This window comes from Sarcophilus harrisii, chromosome 1, assembly GCF_902635505.1.
Source record: "Sarcophilus harrisii chromosome 1, mSarHar1.11, whole genome shotgun sequence".
In the NCBI taxonomy this organism is placed as follows: Eukaryota; Metazoa; Chordata; class Mammalia; order Dasyuromorphia; family Dasyuridae; genus Sarcophilus; species Sarcophilus harrisii.
The window spans coordinates 288,557,193-288,579,501 of NC_045426.1; the positions used below are offsets into that span (position 1 = coordinate 288,557,193).

Below are 22,309 nucleotides of genomic sequence, written 5' to 3' on the forward strand. Positions count from 1 at the left end.
TCCTCCCCCTTTTTCCTTACCCCATTAAGCTCTGGTCACTCTCACATTTCAGTGAGTCATAAAACTCCAGATGGCTTATCTCAAATGCCTGGGTAGTGCTCACTATGTCTTGCCCCAGATACTTTTGTCTCTTGCTTTTGACCTTCTTGACCCCCAACCTGTCAGATGGAGCCCTATAAAACGTCTGTGTTTTAATTGCTAGTGGCCGGACATCTTTAGAGCAAGAGTCCTATTTGACCGGCTAATCTAAATTCTCCACTATTAAAATATTAATCTCTGTCTTGCCTCAGTATCTCTGGCATTACAATATTATTCATAAAACACAAGCTAAAAGTTTAACTATATATCAGGGAAGTATATGTCTTTCTATAATATAAACAGACATTTTTGAAGCTATGTAATATTAAAGTATAGAAACTATAGTTATCCTATTGATGGAATTATTTTGCAACTCAAATATGGGTGTTTGTCACAACATGATGTTCACAGGGAAAAAAAGAGAAAGGCTATAAGGAATGCAGAAATTCAAGCACAAAGAGAAAATAAAATGTATTCTTTGTAGTAAAATCTAACTGCCCGTGTACATTATACAACCATTCACAACCCAGAACTAACCATCCTTTGAAAAGGTTTCTTTTTCATTCTGAAATAGTAGGTGTGGGTGTGTATATGAACTTGAAAGCAATTCAAATAATATCTAAATGACTGGATAAAAACCAAGCATATGGGAAGACCATAATATTGGTCTTAAATAAATGATAGGGTTTGATATATGTCTTCACTTCATTTTATCTTCAATGGAATTATATGTAATCAATTCCAGTGTAATGAATGCTGATAAAAAGCCCCCAATATCCTCAGAACTTAGTATCTAAACATACAAATTAAAAAGCAAATTAGATAGTTGAACTATCATTTTTTAAAGGTCATATTTATATTTGGCATGCTCTAGTATTTTCTGTTAGCACTTTTCCTCTATACTCAATTCACTGTACTTAGTTTAATGTGAAGGTGGACAACCCTCCCCACTCCATAGAACACATATACAATTATGTTGCTGTTATCTACTTGACATTGGATTATGACATTGTTGTTGATAAGAATTCAAAATTATAAAACATCTAGAAATGCTTACCAACTGATTCAAATATCACATTAGAAAAAGTTCTAAGAGTGTTTATTAGCTTAGATAAAATTTCTAATAATTTAGGATTGCCCTTTCCTTTCTTGATTTTGTTCCTGTTGTTTTTGTTTATTTTTAACTGGAATACAAGGAATTAACTGAAAACAAACAAACAAACAAAAAACAACCTCAAAACAAACCCAACTACCCAGGATCTGGATTTCAATGGTACAGATGAACAACTTCAATTTTTCCTCAGTTTATAATTACAGAATTATAAATTTGGAAAAGACATCAAAAGGACATTTGATTAGACCACATTTGAGCTACCTTAGGGAAATGAGAGTATATTTTATCTTTATTGTAGACTGGTATCGTTACATAGTTCATTTGAATTTTGATCACTCTAAATGTATTGGTAAAGTATTTCTGGTAGCTAATCCAAGTCCCTCTGTTTCCATTTGTTACATTTTGGGTGGAGATATTTTAAAACTGACATCCATTAGAAAGGGAATCAGGAGACTCCAGTTCTAATCTCATGTCTTTAGGTAAGTAAGTACCTGTGTGGCTTTGGGTAAGTCACCTCACTCTATGCCTCAGTTTCCTCAAATGCAAAATGAGAGAGTTAGTATACATAATCTAGGTAAATTCTTTCCAGCTTTGAAATACTATAATTTTGTTATTCTAAATTGTTGGAGAGTGCTAATGTATCACTTGTGACCTTCCTCCCTCCCAGATATATCCTCTTAAAGTACAGTATTACATAGAGCTGAATTCTAAAAAGATTTATAAATCACTCAGTGCTTTATTTTTTTCTCACATCTTACCTTCAACGTACGTTGGGAATGAAGCCAAGCTTTTCCTTGACTGTAATTAAGACAAAGAGGGTTTCAAATAGGGAAAAGCATGCTCATATATGCATTAGTAACCCATCTATGCAACATGAAAAATAAATATACCATCAAATAGCAGTAATAAACAAGGAAGAGTTGACCATTACTAGCTAGAGAAAGTTAAAATGTATATAAATATATGCATTATCATTAGAGGTTATCATTAAGTGCTGTCTAAGTCATTAGCATTTTAAGCAACCAGGAAATCTTTGAATTTATGTTTAGCAACCTTTGGAAGGTATCTATGTTCTAAGGGTTAAAAAAAAAAATCCATTTTCTGAATGTCAGGAGTGGATCCAATTGCTAAATTTGCCCAGTGGCAAAAATACAAAGTAACTTATATCCTGAAAAATTGGAATTTCCACTAATAAATGATTGGATATTAGCATGGCTACAACAACAGATTAAGAATTTCCACTGTGGGGCAGCTAGGTATTAAAGTGGATAGAGCACCAGCCCTAAAGTCAGGAGGACCTGAATTCAATTCTGGTCTGAGACACTTAACACTTCCTAGTTGTGTGACCCTGGGCAAATCACTTAACCTCAATTGCCTCAGGGAAAAAAAAAAAAAGAATTTTCACAGGGAAGCAGTTGTTTAAAGACTGGGTTAATCATCATCTAATCACCCTGTTAAGATGTTTTCTGGGGTTCTTTATTCTCTTCCTTGTTTCATCAATCAATTTATTTTATTTGGAAGTCACTCATTCTTTAAATCACTCCAGCATAGTACCTTAAAATGAAAATACAATTAAAGGAGTAAAGAATGAACTCCTGAATTTTCCTATGCCAACAGCTCAGATGAAGACCTCTACATAGAGAACTCACAGGAGAATGAGGTAGAATGACTTGGAAAAGCAACAAAACTTCCAAAACACAATTGATATACCAAATGGTCTTCACTGCATCAATACTTACCTTTTGGGTCTTCTTTTTTTTTTTTTTTTTTTTTTTTAATTGTCTTAAGGATAAACCTGCATGTTGGAAAAATAGAGAATTTGTCCTTCAGGATGGGATTTAGTTCTGTGATTTCATTAGTATTGAGAAATGCCAGGTGAGATAACTCCCTATATATTATCTTCTCTGTGACTTTTGGTTTTAGAAAGTTGTCTAGAGCATAGGGGAGTTAAGTGACTTGCAGGTGGTATGTGATTAAAAATGTTTATGAAAGGAACAGAATTGTGAAAGCATTATTTTTTGATAGTAAACTCCTTAAAGGCAGGGATTATCATTTGCCTTTTTTTTTTTTTTTTGTATCCCTAGGGTTTAATAATGGGGCATGTAGTAGGTTTTTAATAAATTTTTGCTGATTAATAATTAAACCTTTAACCTTTCTATGCTGGGACTGTACTGAGTCCTAAATTCATTTCAAGGTATTCTTGAGAGACAGCAGAAACCAGTGTTCTGGGAATAAATGTAAGGTCTGAATAATTTCTGATCTGGGTCTGACTGGGGAGTGAAACTTGTGTTCCCTTTAATCTGTAAAATTAACACTCTAAAATTGTGTCCACTTTTGATCTGTAAAAAAGGGGAGATTTCTAGTCTCCCAGATTCCAGAGAATCTATGAGAGAGCATATCCTCCTAGCTGGCCTTTTCTAAAGCAAGTCATCCCCCCACCCCCACTGAGAGCCAGATCCCCATTCAAATTCAGTCCGAAAAAGCCTTCAAAGTAATTTCATTCAATTGGGAGATCCTGATGTGATCAGCTCAAACTGCCCCCTCCTCTTCTTCCCCCTACCAAGATCTGCTCATAAAATAGGTTTCTGCTCACTCATTCTTTGCAGAATGTCCAAAATAGTATGCTTTGCCTCTTTGACATAGCTGCCAGAACTCCTGCCCGATGTGAAGACATTCTCTTCTCAGTATTAACACCTCAGTTTATCTCTTTGCCAGGATTTCTCTAGAACCTTTATCTTTCTGCCAGGATTTTGTCACTCGAAAGTCAGTCTTCTTAGCAAAAGCTGACTTTTGCAGTGCCAACAATAAACTTCCTTTTGCCAGTCTAATATTTTGGGTTCATGAATTCTTCACGTTGGGCCTGCATGACCAAAGAGTGGTTCCCACAACTCTCAGCACTGCCACTAACCGCATCAAGTCTAAACTGAAGTGGGAAAGAGAGGGTAAGGATGCCAAGGATATTCATTTAATTTCTTGGTAGAGTTTTCTCATCTGGAATATGGGAAAAAGGAATATTCACCTCACAAAGGCAAAAGATGATTAATTAGCCAACAACTGTGCCAGCATTTTAGAAATGTAAATGTTAAATGTTATCTAAACTATTCAGGACCAAATTAATGACATGTAATCTAATAAAATTTAGAAGAGTAAAAGACCTTCATGTTAATCTTGAAATGTATAACATCTGGAAACTCATTAGAGGGAACTTTTCATGGAATGTGTTCATTATAATGATGGACTCATCATACCAAATGTAGAGTCTAAATATTCCTAAAATGCCTTTCTTGTTTGAAGAAGGATAAATTGTATTTCAACCTAAGGGATAAGCCCAGAGGATGAGAAACTTGGAATGATGGCTATTGGCCACCAATGAAAGAAATACACTAAAGGGAACCTCCAAATGGAGCGCTATAGAAGAAAGGGCCATCAAATATTGAAAAGTCTGTTCCACTTATGTGACTTACACTTAATCAACAAAGATGTCATTTGACTTTGTTGAGAGTAGAGCAACAGAGCCAATATAATTCTGATTGACCAGTCAGTTAAATAGCTTCCAAAAAAAAAAAAAGACTGTTCTTTTTGGCAAAGCTTTTAAATGCAATCTATGCCCTTAAGCTAGGTGGCTATCTGATTGAGATGTCTACTATGCTCTGTCAGAGTGGCTCAGCTTCTAGCTATATATCCAATTACCCAACCCAGGTCTGCTTGGATATCAACTGAATAAAAGAATATTTTATTGAATTCTAAATTCAAAAAGTGCCTTCTGGTTACAGATCTGAATACCGAAAGAATAATTCATTCTACAGCTAAACAAACAAATAAATAAAATCCTATCATTTTAGAAATACAGGATTTTCACTGACATTCTCCTATTTCTATCTTTAAGTTCATGATAGATCATGTCTGGGATAGCTAGGTTGTGCAGTGGAGAGAGCAGAGTCAGGAAGACAAGTTTAAATCCAGCCATATACCCATTTGCCTTAATTTCTTCATCTGTAAAAATGGGGATAATAACAGCCCCTATTTCCCACTTTTTTTTTTCTTGCAAGGCTCAATTCAGATAAGTGTATGTCATTTAGCATAGTTCCTGACACAATATAAGTATTATGATGACAATTATATTTTCTAGTCTCTGAAGCAGTGCTTAAAATTTTTTAGTGAACTAATATGTACTTTCTCTCCCTTTACGCTAGAAAAAAAAGAAAAGAGAAAAAGAAAATCCTCCTAAGAAATTTGCACAGGCAAGCAATACAAATTCCCGTGTTGGTCATGTCAAAAAACCAGTCTCATTCTGTAGCCTGAATCTATCATCTCTCTATCAGACAGTAGGTAGCATGCTTCATCTGTACGTTTTTAAGGAGAAAATGGTTTTCTTAAATTTAAAGAATGGCTAGTTAAATGCATGCATACACGGAGGGTTTTTTAAAAAAATCATTTTAAAAGGTTTTGTTATTCGAAGTTGAACGTTAAGATGTCTGATTAGCACTCTTTTCTACTAGGTGGGCAGAGAGAATGGGGTCACCTAACTCTTAGTAGTAAAGTTCAAATTTTAAAAAGGTAATAAACTCTCAGATCAGAGAAAGCCAAAGACTAGAGAGCAATCATCTTCCTAGGGATTTTCCTAAAGGCCAACTGAAGGAATTGCTAGAAGGCTTATAAGGATGCTCATCTGCATATTTGCATCTAATAAACACTTGCCCCAAAGGCTTGCAGCCCTTTCAAGAAATTATCAGGTTTTGATTTGACTATTGTCTCTGGGGCAGTCATTATGGATTCTTCTCTCCATTTCTTTATCACTTTGTCATGCATTATAAATTAAGTATGAAGTAAAAAAAATGGGAAAATTGAACAAGTATGTTAGTGAAAGAGAGCTATCAGACCCAATCCCAGGCCACATCATCCACCTGTAGGTCACAGTTTAGTATGTCTTGCTATACAGTGAAGCATTTTGCAAACCTATATAGCACAATGGGTTGTACTATATTCAAAAAGTCTGTTTCATAATTTAATTCCAATTGATTTTAAAAAGCAACATTCTTCCTTAGGAAGTGGGTAATCTCCCCAAAGATACTTAGTTTTTATTTTTATTACATTAATGCAGGAAAGTCCAGGTGAGAAATTTCCTATCTCTAGATAACTTTGTTTGCATGAAACTGAAAAGCTTCAACATAGACAAAATCAATACATCTAGGATAAAAAGGGAAGCAGTTGAATAAGGAAAAAATTTTTCTGTTATATTTTTCTGATAAGGGATTGCTGAACAAGATATATTTGGAATTTATATTGCAAATAAAATGACTCAAGTGCTCAGAATCTTTTGACCCTGATTTGCAATTACTGAGCTTATACACTAAGAAGGACAATGATGAGAAAAAAGTTCCTACATACACTAAAATATAGCAGGACTTTTAGGGATAGCAAAGAATTGCAAACAATTCCCCTCAATTTGGGAATGGCTAAACAAATTGTGGTACATGAATATAATGAAATATAATTGTGTAAAAAATGATGAATACAATGAATCCAGAGAAGTAAGGAAAGATCTATATGAACTGATGCAGAATAAAGGAGGCAGAGCCTAGAAAACAATACACAACATAACAATTTAACAGAAAGAAATATTATACATATAAATCCAAAAGTGAATGTTGCAAAATTATAATGAACAAGCATGACTCAAAATAAAGGGAAATGAGAAGACACATCCATCCAATCATTTTGCAGAGGTGGGAGGTTCACAAGTGTTGCACATATACTTTTTGATGTTTTGATCAGTTGTACTAAGTTTTTCCTTTTTATTTCTTTTTTTAATTCTTTAAAAATATTATTTATTATGTGGGATGGCTCTCTGGGAGGAAAGGGAGAGAAATGATGGGGGAAACTGTGGTGACATAAACAAACAAAAATAAATTTTAAAATTACTCAACCAAAAAATCCCCTAAACAAAAGAAAATCCCTACACCAATGAACATTCTCAAAGGGCTCTGGAACTTATGGTTCTAGGGAGTTGGGTAGGGAGGTAGGTGTCACAGTGGATGAAGCAGCTGGCCTGAAGTCAGGAAGACTTATCTTCCTGAGTTCAAATTTTGCCTTAGAGATCCTTATTAGCTTTGTGACCCTTGGCAAATCACTTAATCCCATTTGTCTCAGTTCCTCATCTGTAAAATGAACTGGAGAAGGAAATGGTCAACCACTCCAGTATCTTAGCCAAGAAAACTCTAAATGGGGTCAAAAAGATATGGACTAGAATGAAATGACTGAACAACAACATGAAAGGTTGTGACTTTCCCTGGTGTTACAGATAGGACTTGAACCCAAATTCCTATTCACTAGGCTATATTGTCCCTCATGAATAATAGTTACTGATGGTAAATAAATGTAAGTCATCTGAAAGATCTTTTTAAAAAAACAAAAAAAAAAAAAGATCATTCAGATGACTTACATTTATTTACATTAGTAAATACATTATATATATATATTTTTACACACATACACACAAATAGCAGACATTTATTTCCTTAGTAAAAGGGAAAAAAACATGATACGATCATTTATTTTTGTATTTTAAATTTTCAAACAAATATTCTCTGTGTTAATTAGATGACTGAAATATTTAGAGGCAATTGAGCTCCCACACAGATGACGTCAGAGCTCAGTATCAGGTTATTAATAGATGCAGTGAGAGGTATTTTATTTCATTATGGGGGAGGTCACATACCAATGAGATCACAGGCCTATCCACAGGAGTTGGAAAAATAGTGGGTGCTGACCTGTACTGGTCAAACGGTTTCCTCTTCTGGGAGCTCCTTAAACCAACAAAATTATAAGTCAAGTACCTATCCCCAATTTTTCTAGAGTGGGCAATATCTAGAGTCCTTTTAAGGAGAAGTAGTGACCTAAAAATTCTAATCAAAGAGGGAATTCCTTGAGAAGGAATCTTCTCTATCAACCTATACTCAAAGTCATAAAAAGTTGCCTATAAGGAAGTTTTAAAGAACTTGCCTAAGGTCCTACACAGCAAGATGTCTTCTTAACTCCAATTTTGGCCCACTATCCATCATGATATACTGTCTCTCTTGAGCCTAGGCTCTTTAAAAAAGGCTGAGTCAGCACTCATCTTCATTATCATCATCATCATCATCATCATCATCAATAGGTTTCCCTTAAAATGGAAGTAAATACATATGGGGAAGGACTAGCTGTGGAGCACAATTTATTAAAGAAGGCAAGACAAGACATTATCAGAAAAGCCAAGGGAGCTGGATTTTTTGTTTTTGGTTTTGGAACTATACCAACCCTCTCACCCCCAGACAACTCTCTAAATTAGACTAACTTTTTGGAAAGCTTTCTATCAACTTGGGGAAGGAGGTTTCCTCTCTAAGGAGTTCATACTCTCGGTGAAATCACAAGAACAGAACAACCAAAAAAGGCATACATTAGAGAACACATTTAATAGCTATTTTTTCCCACCATAAATTGGTTTTGTAATCTATAAGAGAGGGAAAGGAAAAAGGGCAAAAAAAAAAAAAATCATGAAAATGAACTAGCATAGAAAGGCAGTAGCCCATGGCATTGACAATGACTATGCTGTACCTCTTTGTTACCGGAGGATTCTGCCAGGTCATCTTGCTGATGCTGTCTGCCGGATGATTCAGCACCCCGGGGTGAGGAAGAATCAGGAGATGGAGACTGGACATGATAAAGAAACAAAATCAGGGACTCAATGAACCTCTGATTTTCAGGAGTAGTAGAGAGCTCTAAGAAATGCAAAACTTAATTGTGTAAACTAAAAAAAAAAATTTATATACTGATCATTTCTCTAGGTAACATGGTTAGTATAGATAGAAAAATGAGATTCAGATATAGCTGGTGAAAGTGCCACCTCTAATACATACAACTTTTGCTTGTGATCAGAGGCAAGTCACCCAATTTCTCCAAGTCTCTAGGCAACTCTTTAATTACGCATTATCCTAAAGGACTAATGATGAAAAAATGCCTTCCACCTCTGGATAGAGAACTGATGAACTCTGAGTACAAATTGAAGTACAAATTTCTTTCTCTTTCTTCCTTCTACACCTCCCCTTCTTTTTTTCTTTTTCTTTTTCTTTCTTTCTTTCTTTTTTTTTTTTTTTTTTTTTTGTTGTTAGAACACAAAAAATGTGAAAATTTGCTTTCTGTGACTTCATATTTGTAATGGATTTTGTATTTCTCAAGTTCTCAATGGATGAGGGAGGGAAAGAATTTGAAACTGAAAATAAAATTGAATTAAAAAACCCACTACTATTAAATTGCAGATCTGCATTATTAGAGGGCCATTTTTACCTGGTACTCCCTGCAAAGATGAAATCGCACAAGGGTCAACCAAACCAAATTAAAAATCAAAACAACAATCAACTACAAAACAAAAGAAACCTCTTCCAGAAATGAATCCACATGCATAATCTATACAAAACTGCTTACTATTGGAAGAGGAATGCAAGAAGGGAAGGATAAAATTTGGAGTTCAAACTTTAAAAAGCCCACATGTTAAAAATTGTTTTAACATGTAATTGGGGGAGGGGGGAATGGAGCATTATTTTTAAAAAGAAATTAATCTAAGAGGCCTAATATTTTTCAGCTTTTGTTTCAATGCTTGACAATTTTTCCTGAGAAACTATTAAACTTTTTGGTGTGTTAGAAATTACTAAATGAAATATTTTGAAGTTCAAACTTAAAACCAGAGGGGAAAAAAGTTTGAAAAGTACTACAAAAATATAGTACTTTGTTTACTATTGCTTATCAATAACTTAGAGTCTCAATGATCCCCAGCTGATCTTAACTCAGTGGAGTAATCACAAATTATGCCTTAAAGAGGCATTAGTGATAGTATTTTGCCTGGAAAAAGAAATTTCCCATAAAGTAATGGTGCTGAAGAGGTACAAGACAACTGAGCAGAAGGGGAGACTCATTAAGTGAAACTATAAAAATAAGATCTCTTTAATAGGCTGCCTCTCTAGAAAGAAGAGAGGACAAAACATACAGAAAAGAGATGTGACGGAAATACAAATCACTATTTAATAGATAGTGCAGCCAGAGTTCTTTGTCATGAGATTTGGATTTTTTTCATCATGTACTCTACATGATTTTAGAAATAGAGGTGATGTTCTTAAATCGTAAGAATATCATAAATAGAGGTAATATTCTTAAATAGAGATCAAGTTCTTAAATATTTACACACAGGAAAGAGATTCACTGTTTTGATACCAGAATTTGGATGGAGAGATGACAAGCAAACAGGATAATCTACTGAATATTCTTCTAGTTTAAGGTACATTAACTAAGTCACAGATGACTTTTGAAGAAATCAGTTAACATAATTTTTTAAAAATATAATGTATAGTAGAAAAAATATAGGGCAGTTAGATGGCACGGTGGCTAGAGCATTGGCCCTGAAATCAGAAAGACCTGATTCAAATTCAGCCTCAGACAATTAGTATTTGTATGAGCCTGGAAAAATCACTTAACTCTGTATGCCTTTGTTTTCTTATCACTCAAATGAGCTGGAGAAGAAAATGACAAACCACTTCAATATCATTGTCAAAAAAAAAACCAAAAAAAAAAAAACCAAATTGGGTCATAAAGTCAGACTTAACCGAAACAAACGAACAATAACAAATTGCATGTTGTCATATTAATTTTAAGTTGATAGCAGTATGTGTATGTGTGTGTGTATGTGTTTAAAATTCAGAATTATTATTTCATCAGTGGGAGGAATTCCTAATGTGAAAAACTTCTCTATGCCTTTACCCACAGGATTATAGATTAAAGATTTAGAGCTGGAAGGGACATACAGCTTACATAGTAAAACCCTCTTATTTTAGAGACAAGGAAACTGAGGCAGAGAGAAGTGAACATGAGTTTCTCAGAGATAAAGCTAATAACTGTCTGAGGCAGGTTTTGAATTCAAGTCTTCCTGACTCTAAATCCTGTACTCAATCATTGTGCCTTCAGAACAACAAAAACTCTAAATTCTTCATCTGGTTCCTAGTCATTGTTTATGCCTTTGGTGGGGGGGGGGGGGGGGGGGGGGGGGGGGGAGAGAAGAGCTAAATGGTTATCATTTATATAGTGCTTTGAAGTTTGCAAAGAATTTTACAAATATCTTATTTGAAACCTTACAACAAGATTAGAAGACAAGTGCTCTTCTTATCCCCATTTTAAGGATGAAGAAACTGAGGCAGAAAGGTTAAACAATTGCCCAGAGTAACACAGACAATTGTCTATGCCCTGATTTGAATTCAGGTCTTCAACTTAATTCCTACGTGACCAAACTATATTGCAAGTTGATTGGTTCCAGATTACCTTACAATAAGAAAGATTCCCACCTAATGACAAGGGAAGAGGGAGAAGGAGGTGAGAGTACAGGGAGGGCAGAAGAAGAAGAGGGATATCAGGGTCCACTGTTTTGTTCCATCAGCCTGCTGCAGTTCAATTAATGCTGTGAACCCATTATATCAATTTCATTCAATTCCTTCATTTTATCAACGAGGAAACTGAATCTCAGAGGTTAAAGTGATTTTTCCAAGTTGACACTGGTGATAAATTGCAAAGCTATTCATTTGAAATTATTTCCTCTGACTCCAAATACAATGCTCAAGACTTCTCATTTGTGAGTTTCTTATCTTTAAAAATAGTGACAAATTTTTACTAAAATGTGGGGGTTGGTCTGCCTAACCTTTAATATCCTTTCTAGCTCTAAATATGTGGGAGGAAAGTATTTTGTAAGCCTTATGTTGTTGCCATTACTGTTATTTCATGAGGATATCTGAAAGGCAGGGGCCCAAGGGTGGGAAGATTTGAAGTTCTATTTTGCACTTCAGATTAAGAGCAAGAAACAACATCAGATGCCACCATCATTCCGATAACTCTTACCTGAACTCAGTCTCTGGGTTCACAGTGCTAAGATCTATTAGAGTAACGTAAGAGATAGATATTGATCAGTGAAAGAGGATGATGAAGGAAAAATTCTACCTTCCTTAATTTAAGTAAAAGAAAACATGTTTCTTTCTATTTTTGGTCCTATGAATTTGTAAATGTAAAAAAGGATAGGCTAAAAGTAGGAGAAGGTGATAAGGAATACAAAGTGGTTACAGGAAAAGGCTCATTTCACTGGGTAGCAAGAGATAAAGAGGAAAATCAAAGATGAAAGTCTGTTGGCAACTGATCGTATATCCTGCAATAGATATAATGTCAAGAATGAGAAGATTGGCAAAATTGAATAAGGGGAGGGTTAAATTGAATAGGAATTAGACTATGGGGAAATGTAGCTACTGAAAGGAATGTGTGTTTGTCTTAGAGGTTCAAGAATCCTTATTTTGAGGTAGTAATATTCCTTTAAGGGCATCTTAGTGGCAAGCGTATAAGTTTCCAGGCCTGGGTTCAGGAAGACATCTTCCTGAGTTCAAATCTTGGCCTCAGACACTTATAGCTTTGTGATCCTGGGCAAATCGTTTAATTCTGTTTACCTCAGTTTCCTCATCTATAAAATGAGCTGCGCAAGGCAAACCACTTTAGTGTCTTTGCTAGGAAAACCTCAAATAGGATCAGAAAGTATAGGACATGATTGAGAAAAAACTGAATAAGAACATGGAGGTAGAGAAAATAGGCTTCTGTTATTTTTAAAAATAAAACAGAGGTATATAGGGAGCCACAGATATGCAATACTGCATGTATTTTCAGATGAGATTACTATATTATCTGTTTGATTTAAATATTTTACTGTTCCAAAAGAACTCTTCTAAAGTAAAAGTAATTTCTAAAGATGGGTAATATAAAAAAACAAAGAATGCTTTTTATCTAGATTGTGATATAGTTAGTTGGATAAACCTTGTCTAGAGACATATTCATTCACTTCAGAGAGCTTGGATAAATACTCTGACTGGACAATGAACTCTAGAATTGAAGAAAATGGACCAGATTGTCCTTTGAAAATTGCACGATGGGACCAGCCTTGAAGTCAGGAAGACCGGAGTTCAAATCTGGCCTCAGAACTTAACACTTCCTGGCTGTGTGACCCTGAGCAAGTCATTTAACCCCAATTGCCTCAGCAAAAAAAAAAAAAAAAAAAAAAAAAAAAAGAAAAGAAAATTGCACAATGTTTTTAATGAGTTTCCCAGTTTCTTTGTGGAATCAGAGAACCTGGATTTAAATTCCACCTTTGATAAATCACTTTAATCTCCTCAATCTGTTTCTTCATCTGCAAAATGAGGAGATTGAATTAGATGACCTCTGAGTTTCCTTCCAGCTCTAGATCTGTGATTCTAAATACATCAGAGTCCTTCTGGTGATGCTCCAGGGTTGGAAATTATGGAATGCCAGTTTTACCCAAAGAAGAGTTGGGATACCATAGTGGGCATGAGAACTGTGTAGAATTATATAATAGGTATCATTAATGAGGCAAATGAGTTATGTAACTAGAGCAAGAGATAGCTCATAAAAAATCTTGGATGTTCTACTGATATTCCTGAAATGTCCAGAGATCTAAAGGAAGGCCCCTGGGAGAATCTGTATATTTGCATAGCTTTTGCATATATTTTGCATAGAGAAGGAAGTGTGGGTAGATTCAGATGTAGAAAGGAGGAACTACATTGATCAGATCATAGATCCATTGAAATAAAAGTATTCGTGAACTTAAAGGAAAGCAATTAGATGGTATAGTACAGAAGGTATTGGAGCTGGAGTAGGGAAGAGCTGAATTCAAACCCAGCCCTGGATATTTCTTAACTATAGGAATTTAAACAAGCCCCTTCATCTGTCAGATCCTTTTTCATTAATCTAAAATGAGAGTAATAGTACTTACTACTCACAGGGTTGTTTTAAGGATCAAATGAGAGAACATATGTAAAGCACTATGCAAACCCTAAAGCCTTATATAAATGTTAATAAAGTCCATTTTGCTAAACACAGTTAATCTCCATCTTTCTTTTTCTTGAGTCAGTAGTGAGGGAAATAGTGTGGGATAGTGGTTACTACTGACCAAGAGGTTTTCAAAATGTGAGAGGTTAAGGAAGGTTAGAATTCACAGAACAATTAAGTGATCAATTGAAGCCTTGAACAAACAAGGAATTGGGGGGGGAGGGGAGGGGAGGGGTAGGAAGGCACAGGTGGATTCAGCCAATCAGAAAGACTCTTGTGGTTTTGGGAGAACCACAAACTTAAGATAATAGCAGATCCAGCCCAAACTAGTTGGGATCAGTGACCTGACTTGACCAAATCACTACTGTGCTTGCTTAATAGGCTAATTGAATATTAAACAACACACCGCATAGGAGGAGTTTTCTGCCATTTTTGAGTATGGAATGTATGAGGGTAGGGAACATGTTTTATACATATTAAGGGGAAACACATAGTGGGAGGACCAGAAAGATTGTAATTGGAATGAAACAGTCCAATCTGTTCTCTGGGCTGTGTCACACTAGCAAGTATAAAGGTTCTTCCACTTCTGTACTCAATGCTCCCTCTTCCCAAAGAGGAGTGGGGCTGGCTTCTGGTCAGAAAAGTTAAGACAATTCCTTAAGATTCTTCTTTAATAAATTTTCCTTGATATCTGATTTTCAATGTTAAGAATGTTATTTCTAACACAATGAACATTCCAGCCCAATTAGGCTCCTAATTATCTTTCCTATCTTCCATGCATATATTTAGGTTGTCCTACATAGCTAAAATGTCCTCCTCCTCCATAGCTGTACCTGTGGAAATAACTTCTTTTCCTTCAAGATTTGGTTCGGATATTTCCTTGAAGCCTTCATTAAGTCTTGAAATACAGTTATTTTTATCTTATAGATTGTAAACTCCTTGAGGGCAGGCATTCTTATATCCTCAGCCTTTAGCACAGAGCAATATTCAAAATAAATACTTATAAATTATTTGTTAAGTTGATTTCTTCAAAGACTGTATATGTCAAGAATCTCAGTATTCTGGGTGCTCTTAAGAGGTTGCTCATTAGACTTCTTGTGTATGATATCTAATTTCCCCCCTCTCCCCTCAAATCAGCTAAAGAGATTTTTTTTCCTCATTTATCTAAGTTTTTTAAAAAAACAACTTTATAACAAAGTAATATATAATTAGTTATTTTTTGTCTCTGTGTAATGTTTGTTCTTCTGAAATGAAAAAAATAAACGGCTTTATTAACTATATTACACACAACCTCAATTTAAACTATTTCAACAATTTCCTTCGATTTTCCTTAATATGGTAAAGTAGAAAACTTATCAAAGGCATTGTATATTATGTTACTAAATGATAGTCTAGAAATAAGAAGTTTTTACATGTATATCTTCACAATGAATGCAATTTAACATAATCTGAACATTCTAAGATAGTTATCTGTAAAAATATTTTAATGTTCTTATTCCCGTCCTTTAAAGAAAAATGTACTCCCATACAACCACAAATCAGAAAACCTTTCCAACTCACTTTAAAAATATGAGAGAAAACCAGGAAAACAGATATATCACCTACAAAGCCCTGCATATACATGTTCCGATCCTCAATTTGCCAAGGTAGATGATGACAGGCATTTTCAACTAGGCATAAAAAACAAAAACAAACCCTAAACTCTTGAATGAATTCTGAGCATTAAGAGTCACAGTCTCAATTTAAAACAATTTGATTATAAGTCAGTATCTTAGTTCCATGAGAATGAGCATTCCCTACCTAACAAAATCAGTAGCCCCTTAAGGATGAGCACACAAAAATTCTTTTGATACTTATGTTATGATTTGGTCTAATAATTCTGTGGAAGAAAATACTAAGATCATTTCTTAAAATGAGAGATTGAGCTGAAAAATCATAAATTCCTCTGATATCTAATATTAGAATTTTGGGTGAACAATTATTTGTATAATCAAGGACAGATTCAGGGAGGTTCTCATTTATATTTATTTTAATTAGCATAACTGAAGCAAAAGGAACAACACAGTATGGGATTTGGGGCTACAAAATTGAAATTAACCTATTTCTGAAACAGAGGGACAAAAAATATAGGGCCAATAGGAAGAGGTAATAATCTCTATAGCCTAAAAATTCTCCTTCCCAAAGGAGGAGATGGCATTTCTCTCACTCCCTGAGACCTGTATATTAACTGTCATCAGCTACTACTGAAAAACTGGGAAGCTTCATCAAAACTCCTGAAATCCCTTTTTGTTTTGTTTGTATTATTGTCAACAAAGGAAATACAGAGAACACTCTCATTTCAAAAGAAAGATGAAGGAGAAAGTTGTTCAAATGAAAGTAGTCACATCATTTCTGATGCCCAAGGATCCACCTACCTTTCTTTCACAATACTCTAGCTGGTACATCCAAAAATTCTCCATCTTCCCCAGTGGTGTTTATGAAGCAGTCTCAGCTTAAGTGTATTTATTTGACTTTAGAGACTAAGAATAAACTTTTATCTCAGCACTTGCATGAGGTTTTGTTCAACATTGTCCATTATTGTCCCTCCCCTCATCCCTAGTGGTATTATATGTCTGAAATCAATAATGCAACTTGTAATTGGAGATGGGATGACTTCACATAGTGCCTGACCCATCCATATTAACTTTCTTTGTGATTTAATTTCTTGTGAAGTTGAGCAATAACTTCAGAGTAAGAGCTCTACTATCATCATCTTCTGTGGCTCCTAGTTTTGGAAAAAACTTGTCTTATTCTTTCCCAGTAGGAGTAAGAATGCTGTTCTGGGCAAAGTAGGCTCAACTTGAAGGTGTGATCATAAACCTTCACACCTTCTTTGTAGAATTTACAGGTCAATGTGTATGAAACACTTCAAATACTGATAGATAATATATAGGTTCATTTTTGCTAAACTGCTTTTTCTTTCTTTTTCATAAGGGATGGCTTTCTAGGTAAAAGGCAAGGGAGAGATGCAGGATATATGGAGTCAAAGCCAAAATAATTTAGATAGTTTAGAGTCTATGAAGTCCCGGACGCACTGGGTTCTGCTTGCACAACAGATCAAAAACTATTCCTCTAACACTGATGATTCTCAGCATCTACTGTGTGCTAATGATAGAGATATTAAAGAAAAGGGAAGAAAGTGCACCTGGATGAATATGATAAAGATAAGCAGGCTGTTTCAACATTTCTTGTGAAGTGGCAAAGAACTGGAAAATACAGGGATGCTTGTCAATTGCAGGCTGGTTAAAGAAACTATGATATATATTCATGATGAAATATTATTTTGCTACAGGAAATGATGAGCTCAATGATTTTAGAAAGCATGGAGAACCGTCTGTGAACTAAGGAATGTGAAATGAGTGAAATGAGAAGAACTAAGAGAACATTGCATATAGTAACAGTAGTATTATTTTAAGAACAACTTTGAGGAACCAAATCATTCTATTATAAATACTAAATTAATCTCGAAAATCCTATGAAGGAAAAATGCTATTTGAATTTACAAAAAGAACTGGCATAAAAACACACACACAATCACACACACACACACACACATACAGTATGGGCCAGAACTCTGAACTTGAAACAAAGGATTCTTACAAGGTACTAGGTCAGTGGAATTGATAGAGACAATAGTTATCTAATTTAGCATGGTTCAGTATGATTGATTTGATCCTACCAGGAGATGTTATGGGCCAGAATTTGAAACAAGGTACTAAGTGGAATTGAGGAGACAATGGTTAAACCTAGTTTAGCATTGATTTAATCCTACAACAAATAATGGTTTCCTAGTGATATAATGATTGATTTATACTAAGAATGTAGCATATAAGCTAGAAGCCTCAGCCAGGGAGATTCAGAGATTCAGAGACAAGTGGTCAGAAGGCTGGAGGCTGAAGGCTGTAGCACAAACCCTTGGACTCAGGCAGATTCATCCCATCTCACACCGCTGTGGTGGCAGGCTCTCCTCCTTCACTTCTCCTTTGAAACCAAGACTCCGGAGGGCCTCCAGAAAACTAGCTGAACCCCAAGTGAAGGAGACAAGACTTTGAAGAAGATAATAAAGGATTTGGACTTTAACACCTGGCTGCACTTGTGGTGATTACTGAACTGAAAGGAAGGATGCTCCCAGAGACCTCTAGGAAAATCTCAACAGAGAACATTACATTTTAGAGAGAATATTACATATAGGTTTCTAGTGGTCTTATATCCCAAAGAAATCTTAAAGAAGGGAAAGGGACCTGTATGTGCATGAATGTTTGTGGCAGCCCTCTTTGTAGTGGCCAGAAACTGGAAACTGAATGGATGCCCCTCAATTGGAGAATGGCTGAATAAATTGTGGTATATGAATATTATGGAATATTATTGTTCGGTAAGAAATGACTAGTAAGATGATTTCAGAAAGGCCTGGAGAGACTTACATGAACTGATGCTGAGTGAAATGAGCAGGACCAGGAGATCATTATATACTTCAACAACAATATTATATGATGATCAATTCTGATGAACGTGGCCATCCTCAGCAATGAGATCAACCAAATCAGTTCCAATGGAGCAGTAATGAATTGAACCAGCTACACCCAGCAAAAGAACTCTGGGACATGACTATGAACCATTACATAGAATTCCCAATCCCTATATTTTTGCCCGCCTGCATTTTTGATTTCCTTCACAGGCTAATAGTACACTATTTCAAAGTCTGATTCTTTTTGTACATCAAAATAACTATTAGGACATGTATACTTATATTGCATTTAATTTATATTTTAACATATTTAACATGTAATGGTCAACATGCCATTGGGGGAGGGGATGAGGGGGAAGGAGGGGAAAAATGGGAACAAAAAGTGGCAATTGTCAATGCTGTAAAATTACCCATGCATGTAACTTGTAAATGAAAAGCTATAATAATAAAAAAAAGAATATTACACATACACATACACACAATACACAAGTGTACATATGTGTGTATGTGTAGCCATCTCAAAGTTTGGGATGGGAGGAAAGGGAAAAAAAGAGTCACATGATAAGTTTTATATTTGAAAGGAATAGCAGACTGTACATAAAGGATCGGCAATTTCAGGTGAATTCCTCTACTTTTCTTTCCTATTTTGTTATGGAAATGCTTGTTTTATTTTTTAAACTTAGAATAAAGTAAGTAAAAAACCCATTTCTTGTGGTACCTGGAATTTCTCAGTGTCACCTATAGATGCGACTGAGGCCCATACTATTTCTTGACCTGAATTAGAAGGAGTTCATAGAAAAGAAGAAATGATTTACATTTACAATCACAGTAATCTCATTTACAAAGAATTGTACTTAGTTTTGTACTTGAATCCCTACTGATTATTCAAGTACCTGGCACATGGTAGGCAGTTAAAATAGACTTGCTATTAAATGATTACTAAATATATGACTTTAGGCAAGTCATTTTACTTCTTTGGCTCTCAGTTTTCTCTTCTGTAAAATGAGATGCTGTGATTGTTTGTTCTTGAAGAGGACCAATGACAACAAGAATTGGATTTAAGTAAGGAAGAGCTGTGCAAAGTCATCAGCCTCACTCTCCTCCAGAATCATTTGAGTCTAGTAGAAAGGCATAGGTCAAGACAACTGAGAAGTGAGCAGTGGCTCAGAATGCTTTGGGAGACCTTGCCCTTTTTAGTCCATCTTTCCTAGGTCTTAGTTTGACTGAACCAATGTCCATTCAATGATTAAAGGCTAGGTAATAATTGAGCAAAATATGGCATACTTGGCTTTCAGAAAAGAATCATTGTGGAAAGGAAAGATACTCAGTAAAATGAGGAGGTCAGACTAGATGTTCTTTGAGGTTCTTCTTGTTAAAGATCAATGATTTTAGGACTTATCTGTTGCATGTAGAACTACTCCATGTGGAGCTAATGAGAAGAAAAAATGCCAGAGGGCAAATGGGAAAATAGATAAGCTGTAGAGGGACTAGAACTCTGAAAAGGTGTACTTAAATTTAGGTCAGCAAGGTACTTATAGTTAAGTATATACTTAGTACTTAGTAGTCATGTAATGGTTGCACAGGTTCAATGTGCTATAGGTATTTAAATACTTAAATATTTGCTGTAAGTATTTAAATACTGAGGAAATTAAGGAGCCTCAGTCATAGAACACTCTCTCAGCCACAGCTCTCAGCCACAGACACAAGAGAAGACACCAGATTCCAGACTCCATCTTTGACCAGCCATGTGGCAGCTCTCCTGCCTCCTTCACTCCTCTACTAAAACCAAGGACTCAGGTTAATCCTGAGATACTCCAGAGAGCTAATCCGGACTTTACATTTTGGTGCCCAAACATGGGGTTCTAGGTGAGGTCCTACACAAATCAGCTCAATTTTTAATCAGAAACTGCAAGGCTTTGCAAAGCAGGGCACAAATCAGCTCAACTGACAGGATTGGCAGAGTTCAGTGAAGTTCCCTGTGACCCAGAAATAGGGTGAGTATAAAAACAACCAAACAGGAAACTTTGGTAAGGGCTAAACTAGTCACTTTTGTTTTTTAGGTAAATTGGGGCAAATATTAAGAAAAAAATCTCTTCCACCTCAACGGAAGAATGTAGAATGCATAGTTAGGTTAATAAAGAAGCAAGGTTTGTTGGTGTCATGGAAGCAGATCAATGGACTCTTAAATATATTAGAATGCACGTCTCCTTGGCTCTCTAAGGAAGAAAAATTAGAGCCAGATATGTGGGAACTAGTGGGAGAGCAACTAATTGATTATTATGAAGCTATGGGTCCAGAGGAAACATTCCTTATGTACAATACACGTGGCTTTAGAGAATCCTATAAGTTCTCAAATAAAGGAAAAGTTTTAATGTGGACAGCCAGAAAAGGAAATGTGAGGAGAAAGAGGAGGAGGGTGATGGGACTGACAACTGGAGCAGTTGGAGGGGATAGCCAGTTAGACCAAGTTAAGTACTATTTTGAGAAGCTTAAAGAGTGTGGTGCTTCTCACTTTCATAGCTCAGTTCTACCTCCACCTAAGAGGAGGCATCTTTAGGGCATTTCTCATCTCCTGACCCTTCCCCCTCAATTTCACTTTCTTGAGTGGAGGGAGGAGGAGGAGTGGGAAGGGCAGTGACACCATCAGTACCGCCCATACAGAACCCCTCTCCACCCCCTATGACATGATTACAAAGGGCACTAATTAAAGCTAAAAATGGAGGACAGGATACATGTAATTTAAAAATAGAAGCATACCCTGTGGTTGAAGAGTATGACTCTTTAGATTAAGAAAAAAGAAAATACATTCCTTTTAATCTGGAAATTATCAAAGATCTGAAAAAGGCTTGCATTCTTTATTGGGTCTACATTGTCTTATGTTAAAAGATGGTATTAGAGAATTTGGCATATAAATTTTAACTCCTAGTGATTGGAAATCTATAGTAAGGACATGTTTAGAACCTGGACAAACCTGGACAAAACTTGTGGCTTTCTGAGTATAGTGAACTCTGTAGAATATAAGCCCAATGAATTAGGCAAGCTGGAGTTAATATACCAGTCACCTCTGACCAACTAATAGGTGTAAGTCATTATACAGACACTTTAGCATGGATTAATTACACTTTGACAGCATATGAATAAATAGCTTCTGCTGGTATCAAAGCATGATGCACCCTCCCAGGAAGACAAGATAGAGGGGAAGCCTTCACAAAAATAGCACAAGGTCCAAATGAACTTTTTGATGATTTTGTGGGATATCAGCAGACAACTATCATATAAACTATTGGTGAAAATGTAGCAACAGAAATTATGATAAGACAACTTGCTAAAGAAAATGCTAATGAAGTCTGTAGAAGAATTATACTAGGACTACACAAGGATGTTCCTTTAGATGAGATCATAAGATACTGTGCCACAGTGGACACAAATACCTTTTATACCCAGGCTACAATGCAGACTTCCCAAAATCTGAACATGGGAAGACAGGGTCCTTTTTGGCAAGAGACTTCCAGAGACACTCGTCAATACTTTCAATATTATAAAGTAGGGCATTTGAAAGCTCAATATTGGCATAAAGATAGAGTGAAAAAACAGGGTGAGAGAACAAGACTGAAACCTTATGTCCAAAATGCAACAGAGGCTTCCATTGGGCATCAGAATGTAGATTGACTCAGGGAAATGGGAAATGGGCCCCAGCTCCAGGGCCCCAGGCAAAAAAC

At 35.6% G+C, this 22,309-nt stretch overlaps 1 protein-coding gene across 5 annotated transcripts in view; it reads right to left on the reverse strand.

Annotated features, from left to right (window-relative positions):
• APBA1 (amyloid beta precursor protein binding family A member 1) overlaps nucleotides 1–22,309 on the reverse strand; it is a 290,257-nt gene that overhangs the window by 35,756 nt on the left and 232,192 nt on the right. For 4 of the 5 annotated variants that reach the window (XM_031943563.1, XM_031943565.1, XM_031943556.1 and 1 more), the window contains 2 exons: nucleotides 8,786–8,881; nucleotides 1,951–1,990 (listed from right to left, as the gene is read on the reverse strand). In XM_031943563.1, coding sequence (XP_031799423.1) covers nucleotides 1,951–1,990; nucleotides 8,786–8,881 — 136 coding nt within the window. The remainder of the gene's footprint in view (nucleotides 1–1,950; nucleotides 1,991–8,785; nucleotides 8,882–22,309) is intronic. The other variant, XM_031943568.1, reaches the window with a different exon arrangement.